The 14834-nt window shown below is 53.8% G+C and overlaps 1 protein-coding gene across 1 annotated transcript in view; it reads right to left on the reverse strand.

Moving 5' to 3' along the window:
- LRP4 (LDL receptor related protein 4) overlaps positions 1 to 14834 on the reverse strand; it is a 52290-nt gene that overhangs the window by 28309 nt on the left and 9147 nt on the right. Inside the window, exons 2-16 of the mRNA XM_043910927.1 lie at positions 10231 to 10377; positions 8763 to 8879; positions 8077 to 8190; positions 7580 to 7696; positions 7111 to 7239; positions 6747 to 6866; positions 5986 to 6111; positions 5251 to 5376; positions 4918 to 5052; positions 4411 to 4536; positions 3437 to 3667; positions 2433 to 2589; positions 1144 to 1361; positions 803 to 979; positions 290 to 412 (exon numbers count right to left, since the gene is read on the reverse strand). Coding sequence (XP_043766862.1) covers positions 290 to 412; positions 803 to 979; positions 1144 to 1361; positions 2433 to 2589; positions 3437 to 3667; positions 4411 to 4536; positions 4918 to 5052; positions 5251 to 5376; positions 5986 to 6111; positions 6747 to 6866; positions 7111 to 7239; positions 7580 to 7696; positions 8077 to 8190; positions 8763 to 8879; positions 10231 to 10377 — 2163 coding nt within the window. The remainder of the gene's footprint in view (positions 1 to 289; positions 413 to 802; positions 980 to 1143; positions 1362 to 2432; positions 2590 to 3436; positions 3668 to 4410; positions 4537 to 4917; positions 5053 to 5250; positions 5377 to 5985; positions 6112 to 6746; positions 6867 to 7110; positions 7240 to 7579; positions 7697 to 8076; positions 8191 to 8762; positions 8880 to 10230; positions 10378 to 14834) is intronic.

Consider the following 14834-nt stretch of genomic DNA (forward strand, 5'->3'; position numbering starts at 1 on the left):
TCTTGCTGCCTAGAGACAGAGCACCCTGAGTGAAACGACCCACAAGCCTGTGTGCAGGGGTTCATGCTTGACTCTGTGGTGTCCCTGAGCCTTCAGGGATGAGCGCTGGGCCCTCGGCCCTCAGCTCTGACCGTGGAGCCCTCAGCTCCTGACCTTCTTCCTCTCCAGGGGCTACCTGCCGAGCTGGCTCCTCCCCTAACCAGGCAACTCCCAAACTCCTCCCCCTTTGTTCGCTCCACCCACCCTCACAAGGCAGGTCCACTGAGGCGGGGGCCCCAGACCCACTTACTCTGGGCACAGGCGTGGCTGCTGATCTTGCGGAAGCCGGTGGGGCAGGCACAGGTGTAGTTCTGGCCACTGGGCAGACACAGGTGGGTGCAGCCTCCATTGTTGTCCCCACAGCGGTTTTTCCCTGCTCAAAAAGCCCAGAACGAGAAGGTCAGGTAAGGCCAAAGGCTGGCAGAAGGGGTCCCAAGGCTAGTGAGTGGGGGTTTAACAAAGGCATGATCTTCCTGAAGGAAAAAACTATGTCTTCTTATTTTGTATATCTGCCCCCACCTATGAGCAGAGTGAATGCCTGATACACAGGAAAAGTTTGCATGAATTAAATGGGGAGAGCAAAGCGGAATGAGTCTTTCCTAAGTCTCCATGTTGTACCCTACAAGTCCAGCAGAGGGCGGAATGAGTCGACACCAACGCCAACCTTAAATTTCCTTGCTGGAAACCCTGGCAACTGTTGACAGGTGCAAGGAAAGTTCTCAGAAGCACTGGGGGCTCACCAGGTGGGCGTTGATTTTTTTACCTGCAGGCTGGCGCTGGGGGTGCAGGGTGTGGATGTCCATGGGGAAGTGGAGTTTGTTGCGAATGATCTCCTGGTTCTTGCCAGTAAATTTGTTGGCACTATTGATGCTCTTGGTGTGCCAGTCTGTCCAGTACAAGCTGTCTTCAAACACCGTGATGGCAAAGGGATGCGGGAGGCCTGGGGAAAGTCCAGGAGGACCTCAGTCTACACATGGCCTGTCCGGCCAGCCCCTGGGCCCAGGCCTGGCAATGGTACAAATCTCACCCTCTGCCAAAGGCTTCTGGGGGCTGGGACAGGGTAAGCAGGACGAGAGATGAAGGAGAGTGAAGGAAGGGCCTCACCCTGGCTAATGACAGCCTTGCGGTGACTCCCGTCCAGATTGGCCCTCTCAATGACGTGGTGCTTAGCGTCCACCCAGTACATACGGCGCCCGGCATAATCGATGGTGAGGCCGTTGGGCCAGAAGAGATGGGTATCAGCGATGATGCGGCGGCCAGAGCCATCCATGCTGGAGGCCTCGATGCGGGGGGTGTTGCCCCAATCTGTCCAGTAAATGGTCCTGGGAAGGAAGAAAAGGACATTGAGAGGCATGCAGTAGAGAGCAGGGGGCTCTTATTGATTTCACCCAGGGGACTCCAACTGGTAGGAAATACATTCTGCTGGGTTTACAGAGCGTTTTTCAATGTTTGAATTATTTATTATTATTAAAAAAAAATTTTGGCCACATCGCGTGGCATGTGGGTTCTTAGTTCCCTGACCAGGGATCCAACCTATGCCCTCTGCGTTGGAAGTACCAGACCTTAACCACAAATACACCAGGGAAGTCCCTCAATGCTTGAATTTAAATGTCTCTAGACAAAGAACGTATTCATTTAACAAAAAAATTTTGGAGTATCTGCTATGAGATGAGCATATCTATCTTTTGGCATTGAGACCATGGCAGTGAACAAAACAGATAAAAATCCTGACCTTGTGAAACTGAAAAAAATACTAGTGGGATACTACTTAGGACAAGCATTTTCTTCTTGCTCACAGTCTCTACCACTGCCTTTTGTAATTTTCACACACGTGCACACACACACACACACACCCCCCATACACCACACACACACACAGTTTCTAAAAGAGCTAATCTATAACTGCAGGATCTTAGAAGACACCGCTCTCAATTGATTGCACTTAATTTTTAAAAGCCAGAGGCAAAGAACTTCCCCTGCAAAAGACCTTTCTTCTACTTTCTTCTAATAATAAAATGATTGATTTTTATTAATTAGCTCAACCCTATAAACTAATAACAAAAATACGAAACAGCTACCACTTAAATGATGTGTGTCATGCCATTTAAAATGCATCACATCATTTCATCTCCACACAGCTGTGAGGTAGGTATATTTTTATCACCAGTTTAGAAATGAGTAAAATGGAAGCCTAGAGAGATGAACTAGCCCAAGGCCATACAGTCAGTTACCGAAGAGCTGGAAACCCAGGTGCGTCTGGGTGCAGAGCCAAGGCTGTTAACATCACACTGTGAGGTCCCCCCGCCCCCCGGTAAAGTCTGGCCCAGGTGGTGGAGGGACTGTCCCTAAAGGTTGTAGGAGGATCGTGGCAGCTGGAGTCCCAGCTCGCTCACCCCTCCATGGGGTGCAAGGCGATGGCCCTGGGCTTCTCCAGGTTCTGCCACAGCAGCACCTTCCGGTTGGCCCCGTCCAGGTTGGCCACCTCAATCCTTGAGGTCCCCGAGTCGGTCCAGTAGAGCTTGTCATGGACCCAATCCACAGCCAGGCCCCCTGGTGGAAAGAGGCCATGCAAAGAGCATCAGGGCTTCAGCCAGGGCCCCTGTGTGCTACAGAAACAAGGGCAACTCTTGCACGAAGCTGTTTCTTGGGCCAGGCACTCTTCTCACCACTTTACAAACACACGTTTTACCTTGAATCGTCACAACAACTGTGTGAGTTAGGTGCTATAATAATCCCCATGAGGATGAAGAAACTGAGGCAAAGAGAACTCAAGTAACTGTCCGAGGTCGCGCATTTCCTCCTCTCAGCCAATCATACTCCACTTTCGGAATCCTAGCTCCCTGACCCCCACTGGCCCCGGGGTTTGTAATTTATGCCTCAGGGTTTTACAGAGGAACATCACCAGTTCCATAAGCACCTGAGTCAAATGTGCTCAATCAACACCGAATTCTAACCCACTTCCCCTGCTTGTCGAATGGCCTGAGATGGCAGAGTGAGCTACAGTTTTTCTAATCTGCAAACATTTGGATGCTATCTATCTGGGTCCATCAGAATATTCCTAACACGAAGTAATCAAAATGAAAGTCAGAATTAGATGGGATGCCAGGCTGATAGAGAATTACACCCGTCATTCACAGATCTCTGGTTTCAAATGGTTCCACTCAACGAAATGGTCTCAGTATTCTCACTGATCGAGCTCAATACCGAGCAAATATTACAAATCTGAGCCTATAAAATGAATGTAGACTAATGAACATTGTCTGTATTAGAGTTCCAGGCAAGGTTTCACTGTGAGATGTTCTGCTGCCTAAAGGTTTGTGGCCACTAACGTGTTCCTTCCTTGGTGGTTTTGCACGTGGTGTGGCCCTGCCCCTCCCCACGGGGCCTCGTTCCTTACCTGGGCTCTCGAGCCCTGTAGACACAACCTCCTCCACGTTGCTGCCATTGAGGTTGGCGCGGAGGATCCGGTCCAGGGTGACGTCGGACCAGAAGACAAGCTCGCGCCGGTGGTGGAAGTCCAGGGCGATGGCGTTCTCCAGGTTGTTGAGCAGCAGCGTGTACTCGGAGCGGTGCGGCAGCACCTGCCGGATGTCGATGCGATTGGCGAACAGTAGCACAGGCTCCGGCCCTGGGACGTGGCATAGAAATGGGGCCCCCACTGGGCTCCAGAGCTGCCCCCTGGCAGCCATCAGCATGCACCCCCCCCCCCAGCTCCAAGGGGCCCCCTGGCCCACTAGGGCATGTCCCAAGCCGTCAGCATCCATCATTACGAGAAGACTGGCAGCCTGCAAAGCGTACATCTCATCCCATTCTTGGGGCCCAGGATTCAACTCACAACTCCATTTTATTGTGATGGAAACATCTCTCTGGAACGAACTTATGGTCCCCAGGGAGGAAGGATATAGGGAGGGAATAGTTAGGGAGTTTGGGATGAATATGTACATGATGCTCTATTTAAAATGGATAACCAACAAGGACCTGCTATATAGCAGAAGGAACTCTGCTCAATATTACGTGGCAGCCTGGATGGGAGGGGAGTTTGGGGGGAATGGATACATGTATATATATGGCTGAGTCCCTTTGTTGTGCACCTGAAACTATCACAACATTGTTAATTGACTGATTTTGTTGTTCAGTTGCTCAGTCGTGTCTGACTCTTTGTGAACCCATGGACTGCAGCACGCCAGGCTTCCCATCTCCCAGAGTTTGCTCAAACTCGTTAATTGGCTACACACCAATATAAAATTAAAAGGCAAAAAAAAAAAAAAAAGAACCATCGCTCTCTCTACCAATCTCCAAGCACCAGAGCCCCTGGCTGCCCTGCTCAGCTCTCTGCCCACCCAGCCAAGTGCCAAGCCCCGCCCCGCTTACCCAGAGCCTTGCAGCTGCGCCGGTCAGGCCGGAGTTCGTAGCCCGCTTCGCACCAGCACTGGAAAGCCCCCTCGCTGTTGGTGCAGCCCTGGCTGCAATACCCCTCCTCGGCACATTCGTTCACATCTACGACGGCGGAGCGAGGGCAGGAGATCTCGGTTCCACCATCCTCCAGCCCCAGCTCCCAGGCTGACTAGCTCTTTCCTGCCCACACACCCTCCTACTTCCCAGGTCCAGTGGGAAGACTACAGAGCAAGTGGTTAAGGGCTTTGAGCTGGGCTGGGATCCCAACTCTGCTATTCATCGGCTCTGCGACCTTCAGTAAGTGATAACCTCTCTGAGCTTTCATTCCCCACCCCCACCCCCCCACCTTCGAAACGAGACGGACAACAATCCCCAGCTCCCAGGGCTATTGAGATGATGACACACGGTCACACCTCTCAGAGGCCTGACCCACAGTTAACCCAGCCCCCCGGCCCTGCTCCCGCCCGGGGGGCCCCAGCTCACCCTGGCAGGTGCGCCCGTCCTCGGTGAGCCGGTAGCCCGTGTGGCAGGTACACTGCACGGCCCCCCGCACCATCTGGCACTTCTGGGCACAGCCGCCGTTGTTAACATTGCAGTTCTCCTCACCAGTCCGGGGCCCTGCGCCAGCCAAGCCAGAGATGGGAGTTGAGCCCGGAATCCTCCCCCAGACGGCCAACTTGGCATTCCACCTGGGCCACGAAGAACAGCTCCCGGGGCTGCACGCGTCCCTGGGGAGGACTCTCTTGAAGCAGATGGGTGGGGCACGGCCACAAACCATGGGCGGGCACACCCGGGGAGCGGGGTGGGGACACTCACGGCAGTTCTGCTGTGGGCTCTCATCGCTGTTGTCCCCACAGTCGTTGACCCCGTTACACAGCTTCCTCTGCCCGATGCAGCGCCCGTTCCAACACAGGAACTGGTCCGAGGCACACTGGGGGCTTCCTAGAGAGGAAGATGGGGAGGGAAGGAGAGCAAGGTCAGCACCGGGCAGGGCTGACGGGGCTTGGGTCAGCCGAAAAAAGATGGGAGCCTGTCATTGTCTAGGGCGAGCTGGAGACAGAGGAGACTCAAGGTCGGAGGGTCAGGGTCCAGGGCAGGAAACAGCTCAGACTGGGCTGTGTGCGTGCCTGTTCTCCCCAGGACAGCACAGTGCCATGGTGAGACGGAACGCGGGGCAGAGTGAGGGAGCCCACGCATGTGTCCGGCACCTGTGTGGCTAGGGGAGGGGGCGTAGGGCTGTCAGCTGGAGACCAGTCCTTGCTTGTGAGGCCAGAGCAACAGAACACGGGCTGCATGTGAGTAAGAATGTGAGAGGCCATTGAAACTCCCGGCCCTGATACTGTGTTCCAGGCCGTGAGGCTGCGGGTCAACAGATGCACCTGATTTGACACTGGTGACCGAGACGAGCAGGAAAAATCCAGGCCACGGGCAAGACCTGATGAAAGCACCACACTGGCCCAACTGGAGAGGCAGTAGTAACACCCTCTTTCCACCTCCTTCCTCCAGCCTAACTACGGGTTAGGGGCCTGGGGTTCTCCAGGGACACTCTACCTGTGTTTTCACAGTTCTCTTCATCGCTGTTGTCCGCACAGTCGTCCTCCCCATCACAGCGCCAGGACAGACGGACACAGCGGCCTGACCGGCAGCGGAACTGTTCCGCCGTACACACCGAGGTGGCTGGGCAAAAGCACAGGCTGATGAAAGGTTGACCCCGCTTTAGCCCGAAGCCCCACCCTGCCACCCCAGGCTGCACTTCATGCCAGCACCCACGCCACTTTTCTTTTTTTCCTAAGATTTTTTTTTTTTTTTTGATGTGAACCATTTTTCTTTTTTTGGACCATTTTTAAAGTCTGTATTGAATTGTTACAATGTTGTTTCTGTTACACGTTTTGGATTTCTTGGCCAGGAGGCAAGAGGGATCTTAACTCCCTGAACAGGGATCAAACCAGCACCCCCTGTCTTTGAAGCTAAATCTTAACTACTGGACCGCAGTGAAATCCCTTTGACACTCTTCTTGACCCCAGTGTCTCAGTTGGTCTCTATGGCATCTCTGTGGGAATCAGAAGAAGGTGTCTTTTCCTTGACATTTTACTGCCATCTGCTGGAAAACTGCCATGATGACTATATAAATCTAGAGAATTATAGAACATATGAGTCTATTGTGGGACTGGCATTCTTTGGACCTAGTACCTTTGTGCAGTGCCCAACCTACACAACTGTACATGGTGGACCTGTCTTAACTATCCTGGAGCTTTATCAGAGGTGGCCTCTCTCTGCTTCCGGCCCAGAGCTTGGCACTGCCCCCCACTCACTGCAGTTGCGCTCATCAGACTGGTCATCACAGTCCGCGTCGCCGTCACAGCGCCAGCCCGCATTGATGCACAGGCCGCTGTCACACATAAACTCGCCAGAGCGGCAGGGCTGGTGGGAGGCTGGGGAGACATGCCAGGCTTCTGTCTTTAGCCAGTCCGCGCACGCAGTGTCCCACGGTGGACCAGGAAGTCACAGCCCTGGCGCCCCGGCTCCTCCATGTTGACCCCGTAGGGAACCAGGGACTCTAGAAGCTCCTCTCCTGAGCTCCTGCCCCAGCTGGCACCCGGGCCTCACCCCCGCCTCCCCCAGGAGCTCCTCCCAGCCTGGCCTCCCCTCCTCCACCCCGCTGGCCAGAGTGCTCACAGCAGTCAGACTCGTCGGACCAGTCTCCACAGTCGTCATCGCCATCACAGTGGTAGATGTCAAGGATACAGCGGCCGTAGGCACACTGGAACTCCTCCAGGTTGCAGGGGGGTGCTGGCACTGCTGAGGCTGCAAGGAGGGCAAGGCGGGGAGGGGCACGCACTCAGGCCCCCTCAGAAGAGAGGGGCCCGGACTCCTCCAAGGGGCCAGGCGTTCAGACACAGAAGCCGAGTTTCCTTGGGCATGGCCCTGATACACGCCCATATGCCAGAGGACCAAAGGGAGGCCTCCCTTCTCACCTGGGGCACTTGTTCCCTCCCGGCCCCGCCCAGGAGGAGCTGTTGCCAGAGAACCCACCCTCCCGGCTGGCCCGCACTGTCCTTTCACTCCTCGGCCTGGCCCTCAGCCCACCGATTGGCGCCCTCTGCCCCCAGCCCAGCCCGGCAGCCTGCGTCCCGGGGCCACTCACGACAGCTCTCCTCGTCGGAGCCGTCTTTGCAGTCCGTGTCTCCGTCGCAGTACCAGTGCTCAGCAATGCAGCTTCCATCGCTGCAGCGGAACTCCTTGTCCGAGCACTTGCGCATGTCTGGGGGCGGGGCGGGGGGGACACGATGGGAGAGCAGTCCTGCGGGAGCCCCACCGGGAACCCTCCTGGCATCCTCCCTGACGCCCACCCTCGCTGCCCCCCTGGGGGTCTGACCCAGGCCCTGCAAGACTCCGCGGGTTCAGCATAGACTCCTGAGGGGAAAGAAGAGGCCCCAGAGAGACTGGCCTCAGGCTGCCGTTCTATGGTCCCTGGGGTGTCAGCCCCGTCTCCCCGTCCTGCTCTCCTCCAGCTGCTCCAGACACCCGGGCAGCTCAAGGACTGGGCAGTGCTAGGGCCCCTGAGGCTCTTGCCCCTGCCAAGGCCAGGCCATCCTCCAGCCTCCCTGCCCGCCCCCGCCGCCCCCCGGGAGCCCTGCTCACCACACTGCTCATCGCTGTTGTCGCCACAATCATTGTCACCATCGCAGTGCCACAGGCTGCGGATGCAGTAGCCGTTCTGGCAGGGGAACTCGTCCTCCTCACACTCCCGGGGGGCTGTGGGCACAGAGCGGTCGCCTGCTGCAGGCCAGGAGGGGGGCCAGCGCCCGGACTGGTGGAGCGGAGCAGCTCCGACGCTGCCCTGGGGAGCCGGGGAGCTGGCTGTCCCCTACCCCCGGGGGGAGCTTAGATAAGCCGAGAGAGGAGGTGGAAGGACAAGGGCCAAAGACCACGGGCTGGGGCCTCGTTTTCTTTTTTTTAATATATTTTTAATTTATTTAATTGGAGGCTAGTTACTTTACAGTATTGTAGTGGTTTTGCCATACATTGACATAAATCAGCTATGCGTGTATGTAATACACCACATTAACAAACTGAAAGATAAAAACCATATGATTATCTCAATAGATGCAGAGAAAGCCTTTGACAAAATTCAACATCCATTTATGATAAAAGCCCTCCAGAAAGCAGGAATAGAAGGAACATACCTCAACATAGTAAAAGCTATATGTGACAAACCCACAGCAAACATTATCCTCAATGGTGAAAAACTGGGGCCTCATTTTTTGATTGAAACGCCTTTCCCCGCCAAGCCCAGTGGAAGCCGCCCAGCCCCGCCCAGCACTCACGACAGTCCTGCTCGTCCGAGTCATCCTCACAGTCGTTGTCCCCATCGCACACCCAGGAGCGGCGGATACACTTGCCGTTGTCACAGTGAAAGTCGAGAGGGGAGCAGGTGGGCAGCTCTGAGCCCCGGGAAGGGGAGGGAAGCAGGGGTCAGTCCAGGGCACTTACTCAGAGGCAGGCCCCATCCTTCCCTCTGGCCCTGTCTGAATTACGGTCCCTCCTCACTGGCTCCTCCAACTACCCCCGGGCCCCACTAACAGAGAAGCAGGCAGAAACAGCAGCCAAGAAGAGAGAGCTTCCTCGGGCAGCGGTGGTCAGGGGTTCATAGGACAGAAGAGTCCGAGAACTACCAGGAAAGCAGTGAAGGAAAACATGAAGAGAAACAAATGTATTTCCCCCGCTTCCTCCTATTAAATGATGACTGACACGCTTGGGCTCGATGTCAAGTTCTAGAACTCATTACTTTTATCACACAAGCCAGATACCCTCTCTTAGCTCCAGGTTCTTCCGACTGTACAATGGGGATAATTATAATTGACTCAGAGAGGCCTTTTGAGATAATGCATACGAAAGTGCTCCATGAAAGTGAGCCATTTACCATCATCGCAATTAGCTAAACTGGTTAGGGGTAATAAGGTCCAGGCTGTAGCTTCACTCTTAAGAGACTAATTAGCCTCCCTCAGATGTAGGTGCTGCAGGGGTGGGGGCCACACCCTGGAACCCAGAAAAGTAACTGGCTCAGGAGTCATATTGCTACACATCCAAGACATGTATCCAGGACACCCTAGCCTGTTGTGTATGTTATTGCCCTAGGGGAAAGGGGAGACTTAACAAGAATATAAAATTTCTCACCAAGTTTATGTTATTTAAAAAGGTGTGATTACACAGAATACAAAGTGTCCACAATTAAAAATGTAGAAATATGCAACACAAATACACATGCACACAAATACAAAGATCTATTCAAGGCTGTTTTTTTCCTACGCTTGTTTCAAAGTCTGGTTTAGCAGCTATGTTGAGTGCGCTCAGTCGCTCAGTTGTGTCCGACTCTTTGTGACCCCATGGACTGTTGGCCAGGCTCCTTTGTCAATGGGGATTCTCCAGGCAAGAATACTGGAGTGGGTTGCCATGCTCTCCTCCAGGGGATCTTCCCAATAACCCAGGGATTGAAGCCGGGTTTCCCACAGTGCACACGGGTTCTTTACCATCTGAGCCATCAGGGAAGCCCAAGAATACTGAAGCGGGTAGCCTATCCCTTCTCTAGGGGATCTTCCCAACCCAGGAATCGAACTGGGGTCTCCTGCATTGCAGGCGGATTCTTTACCAGCTGAGCTACCATTTAATGACTATATGTGTGTGCAAATATGGGAAATACGGGAGGGTTAAAGTCATACACACCGTGAAGAAACCTCCCACCTGTGCATATCTGTCACCCTCCCAGGAGCCCGGGCGGGGGGGAGGAGGTCTTACTACATCCGTCCTCATCGCTGTGGTCCCCGCAGTCATTGTCTCCATCACATTGCCACTGCGCAGGGATGCAGGTACACTCTCCGAGGGCGCTCACCGCACACGTGAAGTGGCTCCGACCACAGGCACACTCGGGGCTGCTGGCCAGTCCTGGGCAGAGAGAAGAGGAACCAGTGAGGGCTCAGCTCCCAGCCCACCAAAATCCATTCCGGGGTTGGGGGGCAAGGTAGAGGCGCCAAGTCTAGGGGCACTGTTACCTAGGAGGTCAGGAAGACGACTGCAGGGAGATGTGGATGACATCATGGTGCCTTCCCCCTCCTCTAGGCACAAACAGTCCAGAGGATACCCTCTGACTTTGGGCTCACAGACGGCCCAGGTCTCCCCTCTATGACAGGGTTTTCTGCACACCCGCAAAGGCCCAGAGACAATGACACCAGTTGCAGGGCTAGTGGTCCCGGGGAAAGGGAGCCAGGGAGAGGAGGACGATGCACAAAGGCTTCCAGGCCCTTCCCTCCAAAACCAGGCGGCGTTATGGATGCTCTCGCCTCTATTCGGGAGGGGGACGCTGAGTTAAAATGCTGGAGCCCCTTCTGGGGATAAGAAGTCACACCGGGGAGCAGGAAGCAGCAGACACTTCTGGGAGTCCTGCAGTCAGAGCGCACCTCTAAGAAGGGCGACCAGGAGAAGGGGGAACAGGGTGGGGGATGGGGGGGACCAGGCTGCCTTGGGGCAGAGCGACTGCGGGGTGGGGGGGCGGCCTTCCTGTCTGTGGGCCTGGCCGCGGCCTGGAGGAAGGATGGCAGGGGCCGCCCCGCCCCCAGCCCCCGCAGCACGCAGCTGGGCTTCCCTATTGAGCATCCAGCTATCTGCCTGGCCAAGTCCCATGACCGGCCGCTGCGCCCCCTCCCCAGCGTGCCCAGCAGGATGCCCTGGGATGGCGTGTGAATGGCTCAGTGCCCCCGCTCCAGCCTCAGCTGGAACAAAGGGTTCTGCCAGGGTCACTCTTCCCCGCCCCCCCAGCATTCATCTAACCCGCTGGGCTGCTGCAGCTGGGAAGGACGGGGCCACTCTCCCTTGCTCATCTCCCCCACTTGCTTTCTTCTCCTTGTCCTCCCCTCCGCTGGGCGCTGCCCTCGGGCTGGGCTGGAATGGGGAAGGAGTCAGCTCCCAAATGCCACCCTGCTTCCTTTCCTATTTCCCGGGCCCAGCGTCCCTCTCTTGGCTCATCTCCTTGACATCCATCCTCACTTCACATTATATTCCTCGGGCCAGCTTTAGGGTTCAGGACCCAGAATGAAAGGGTGGATTGCTGTTCCCACCAAAAGCAAATGACTGCTGTTCCCTAGACCCCTCCCTCTCCACGTCCAACCCCCAGGACAAGTATAAGCAGAAAGCAGGGGTCCCTAACCTGCAGATGGATGGGGGGGGACAGCCAGCCTTTGTGATCTGTGAACCTCTGGCAAAAGGTATGTTTCTGGAATGAAGGACCATAGCTCTCACCCCACCTAAAGCGGAGGCCTTGCCCTTGCCTTCCACATGCTAAGGGAATTGGCTGCCCTAGAAAAAATGCAGGATTTCCTGCAGAAGCCAGGAGAATCCATCTGAGAGAAGCTGCATCTCTACTCCAAGGCCAGCACGCCTCTCTCTCCAGGTCTCCCTGAAAGTATAGGATGGAGGATTCTTCCCAGGCAAGCACCGAAGCCCCAGTCCCCCTCCTCTCTGGCCTGTTCTGAGAGCACTGAGAAGGAATGGGTTTTTGGGTTTTTTTTTCACTCAGACCCTGGGCACGAGAGCCTGAGAAACTTTTCTAAGTGTGATCAGTTCATCACAGCTATAAGCACTGCTTTCGGGGACTCCGGCTGGGATGAAAGAGCAATAACTAAGTATTCCAGCGGACTCCATGCCATGGGGCTCACCAAGACACTGACCCCCTTCGCGGGGAGGAATGATGAAGAGGAAGAATAGGCTGTCACAGTGGTTCCCAGTGAAGGATGTTTTTTCTCCCTGGGGGGCATTTGGCAATGTGTATGACATTCTTGGTTGTAACTGGTGACGCAGATAGAATTCAGAGGATAAAGGCCACAGATGCTGCTAAATATTCCACAATGTACAAGACAGGTGCCCCCAAACAAAGAAGTTATCCGGCCTAAAATGTCAGTGGGAGGTTGAGAAATACTGTTAACCCCACAGAGCAGGGAGCAGGGCCACACCATGGAGGCCATCAGGGTAAGGGGATGACCAGAATGGACAGGAGAAGGCATGGGAGAGAGGGGAGGAGGAAAAAGCTCTGGACCTGCAGCGGACAGAGCTGGGTCCCCCTGACCAGTTGCGCCACCTTGTGTTAAGTACCACAGCCCCCTTAGCCTGGTGTACATAAAAGCCACAGACTTGGATGAGAGGATGAATGTGGGAGAGGCTGATCCATGCCTGGGCACGCCAAGGATGCTCCAGAAGTGCAGGCTGGAGGTGCGGGGACATGAGGATTTGGGGGCTAGCTTTTTTTTTTCCTAAAAGGCCTTGATGCTAAGAACCTGAGTACCAGGATCTGGCACAGCAGCATTTTAGGCTACACGCAAGTCAAAAGAAATCCAGGCTAGTGGTTAAGAATTTGCCTGACAATGCAGGGGAACGGGTTCAATCCCTGGTCCAGGAGGATTCTCCCATGAGGCGGAGCAGCTGGGCCTGTGTGCCAGAACCACTGAGTCCACGCGCCTAGAACCTGTGCCCTGCAAGAGAAGCCAGCGTGCTAAGAGGCCCAGGCATCGCAAGGAAGAGTAGCCCCCGCTCACAACTATTAGAGAAAAGCCCCCACACAGCCAAAAATAATAAATAAATAAATAAAATTTTTTAAAAAAAGGAATTCAGTAGGTAAAGAAGAGCCTTCAGGGGATTTTTTTTTTTTTTTAAAGCCTCCCCAACCCCCTTTGGCTGAGTGATAGCAGAAGTCCTGAGTTCCCCCTGCAGACTTCGAAACAAAGCATTCCATCCGGTGGGCATCAAGTTGGTTGTTGAAAAGGCACGACTTCCTGCCTGTCAGAGCAACATCTGAACGTTGGCATGTGAAGGTCAGGCAGCCGGCCACAGGCAAAGTCTTGGCTTGGGTGTTCATACAGTAAACAGACACATTATCCTCCAAGACTCAGCTCTTCTGGACAACTGTTGCCCCTCTGGGATCCTGGGAGGTGGAATTCTGCCTTTTCACTCTGAGTCCTGGCTGTGATCATAAAGGACAGCTTTTAACCCTTTTTAACTAAAAGAATGGTGAGTGAAGAAAGGAAACAAGTGACTGCGGGTGGCAAGACGCGGCTTTCATTTCAAGAAGTGTTCAGTTAGAGCACTCCCCTGGGCTTCTGGCCTTGAACACTATTTTCCAGCCACACTGCAAGTCTACTTTGGCCATAAAGGAGATGGGACCTTCGATTTAATGCCGCTCAACAAGGAAAAGACCTCTTCCCAAAGTGTTTACTATCCCTGATCATCCTATAATCCAGCTTTTAGGATACATGTTAATGTGCTCATAGGGCCTTCCTAGGAGGCTAACTCGAATCTCAGCCATGTTACCTACCACTTTCTCACTGCTTTCTTCAGGAAAAAAAAGACATCCACCTGCTTACACTACCAGATACAGTGGAACATGTGAGAGAACATAGATTCCAGAGTTAGAGAGGCTGGAGTTCAAGTCCTGGTTCTACCACTAACTCTACAACTTTGAGAGAGTTAGTGCATGCCAGAGTCTCAGTTTCCTCATCCATAACACGGGAATAACAATAGTTTTACTGCAAAGGTTTTTGTAAAGTTTAAATGAAATAATCTGGGACTTCCCTGGCGGTCCAGTGGCTCAGACTCTGCAGTCCCAGTGCCAGGAGCCTGGGTTTGATCCCTCGTCAGGAAACTAGATCCCACTGCCACAACTAAAGAGCCCGTGGGCCACAACTAAGACCTGGTGCAGCCAAATATATAAATAAATGCTTTTTAAAAAATGTTCTAAATTTTAAAAATCCATGCAGACTTCTTAGCACAGGGCCAGCACACAGCAAAAGCTTTATAAAAATACAGCCACCCCTCACTGAATATTTATATGTGGTCTCTAAATACTTTTCTAAAATACTTTTCTCATGCTACATCACTGAAGGCTCTCAACAGTCCTGGGAGGTGTCTGTGATTATTATCACCATCTTACAGGTGAGGACTCTGAGATCCAGGGAGGAGAAGTCTGTTGACAAGTCATACAGATACTAAGGGCTGGAGCAAGCGCTCACACACAGACAGGTCAATTCCAGACCCTCTGCTCTTAATCCCCTCGTGATACTGCCTCCCAGTACATGGTATTGCTATTATGGGAGTTTCCAAACCTCTGAGATCCAAAAAGGGAATTGGTAATACTGGGATTTCCGGGTCCTTCTTTCTGCATTCTCATTCAGCAAACGCACAGTGAGTTTATGGATTTCAAGCAGTGACCTCTCCTTTTGGCTATTGCCAAGGCTAAAGGCCCATTTTCCTTGCTCTAAGGTCAAGTAGCGAAGCAAGCAGAGTATGGAACCCTAGTCCTTTAAATGAGCGCCTCAGTATTGGTGTTGGTCCGGAAAAGGACAGGACTTCACACAACA

This window comes from Cervus elaphus, chromosome 1 (genome assembly GCF_910594005.1).
Source record: "Cervus elaphus chromosome 1, mCerEla1.1, whole genome shotgun sequence".
NCBI classification, from domain to species: Eukaryota; Metazoa; Chordata; class Mammalia; order Artiodactyla; family Cervidae; genus Cervus; species Cervus elaphus.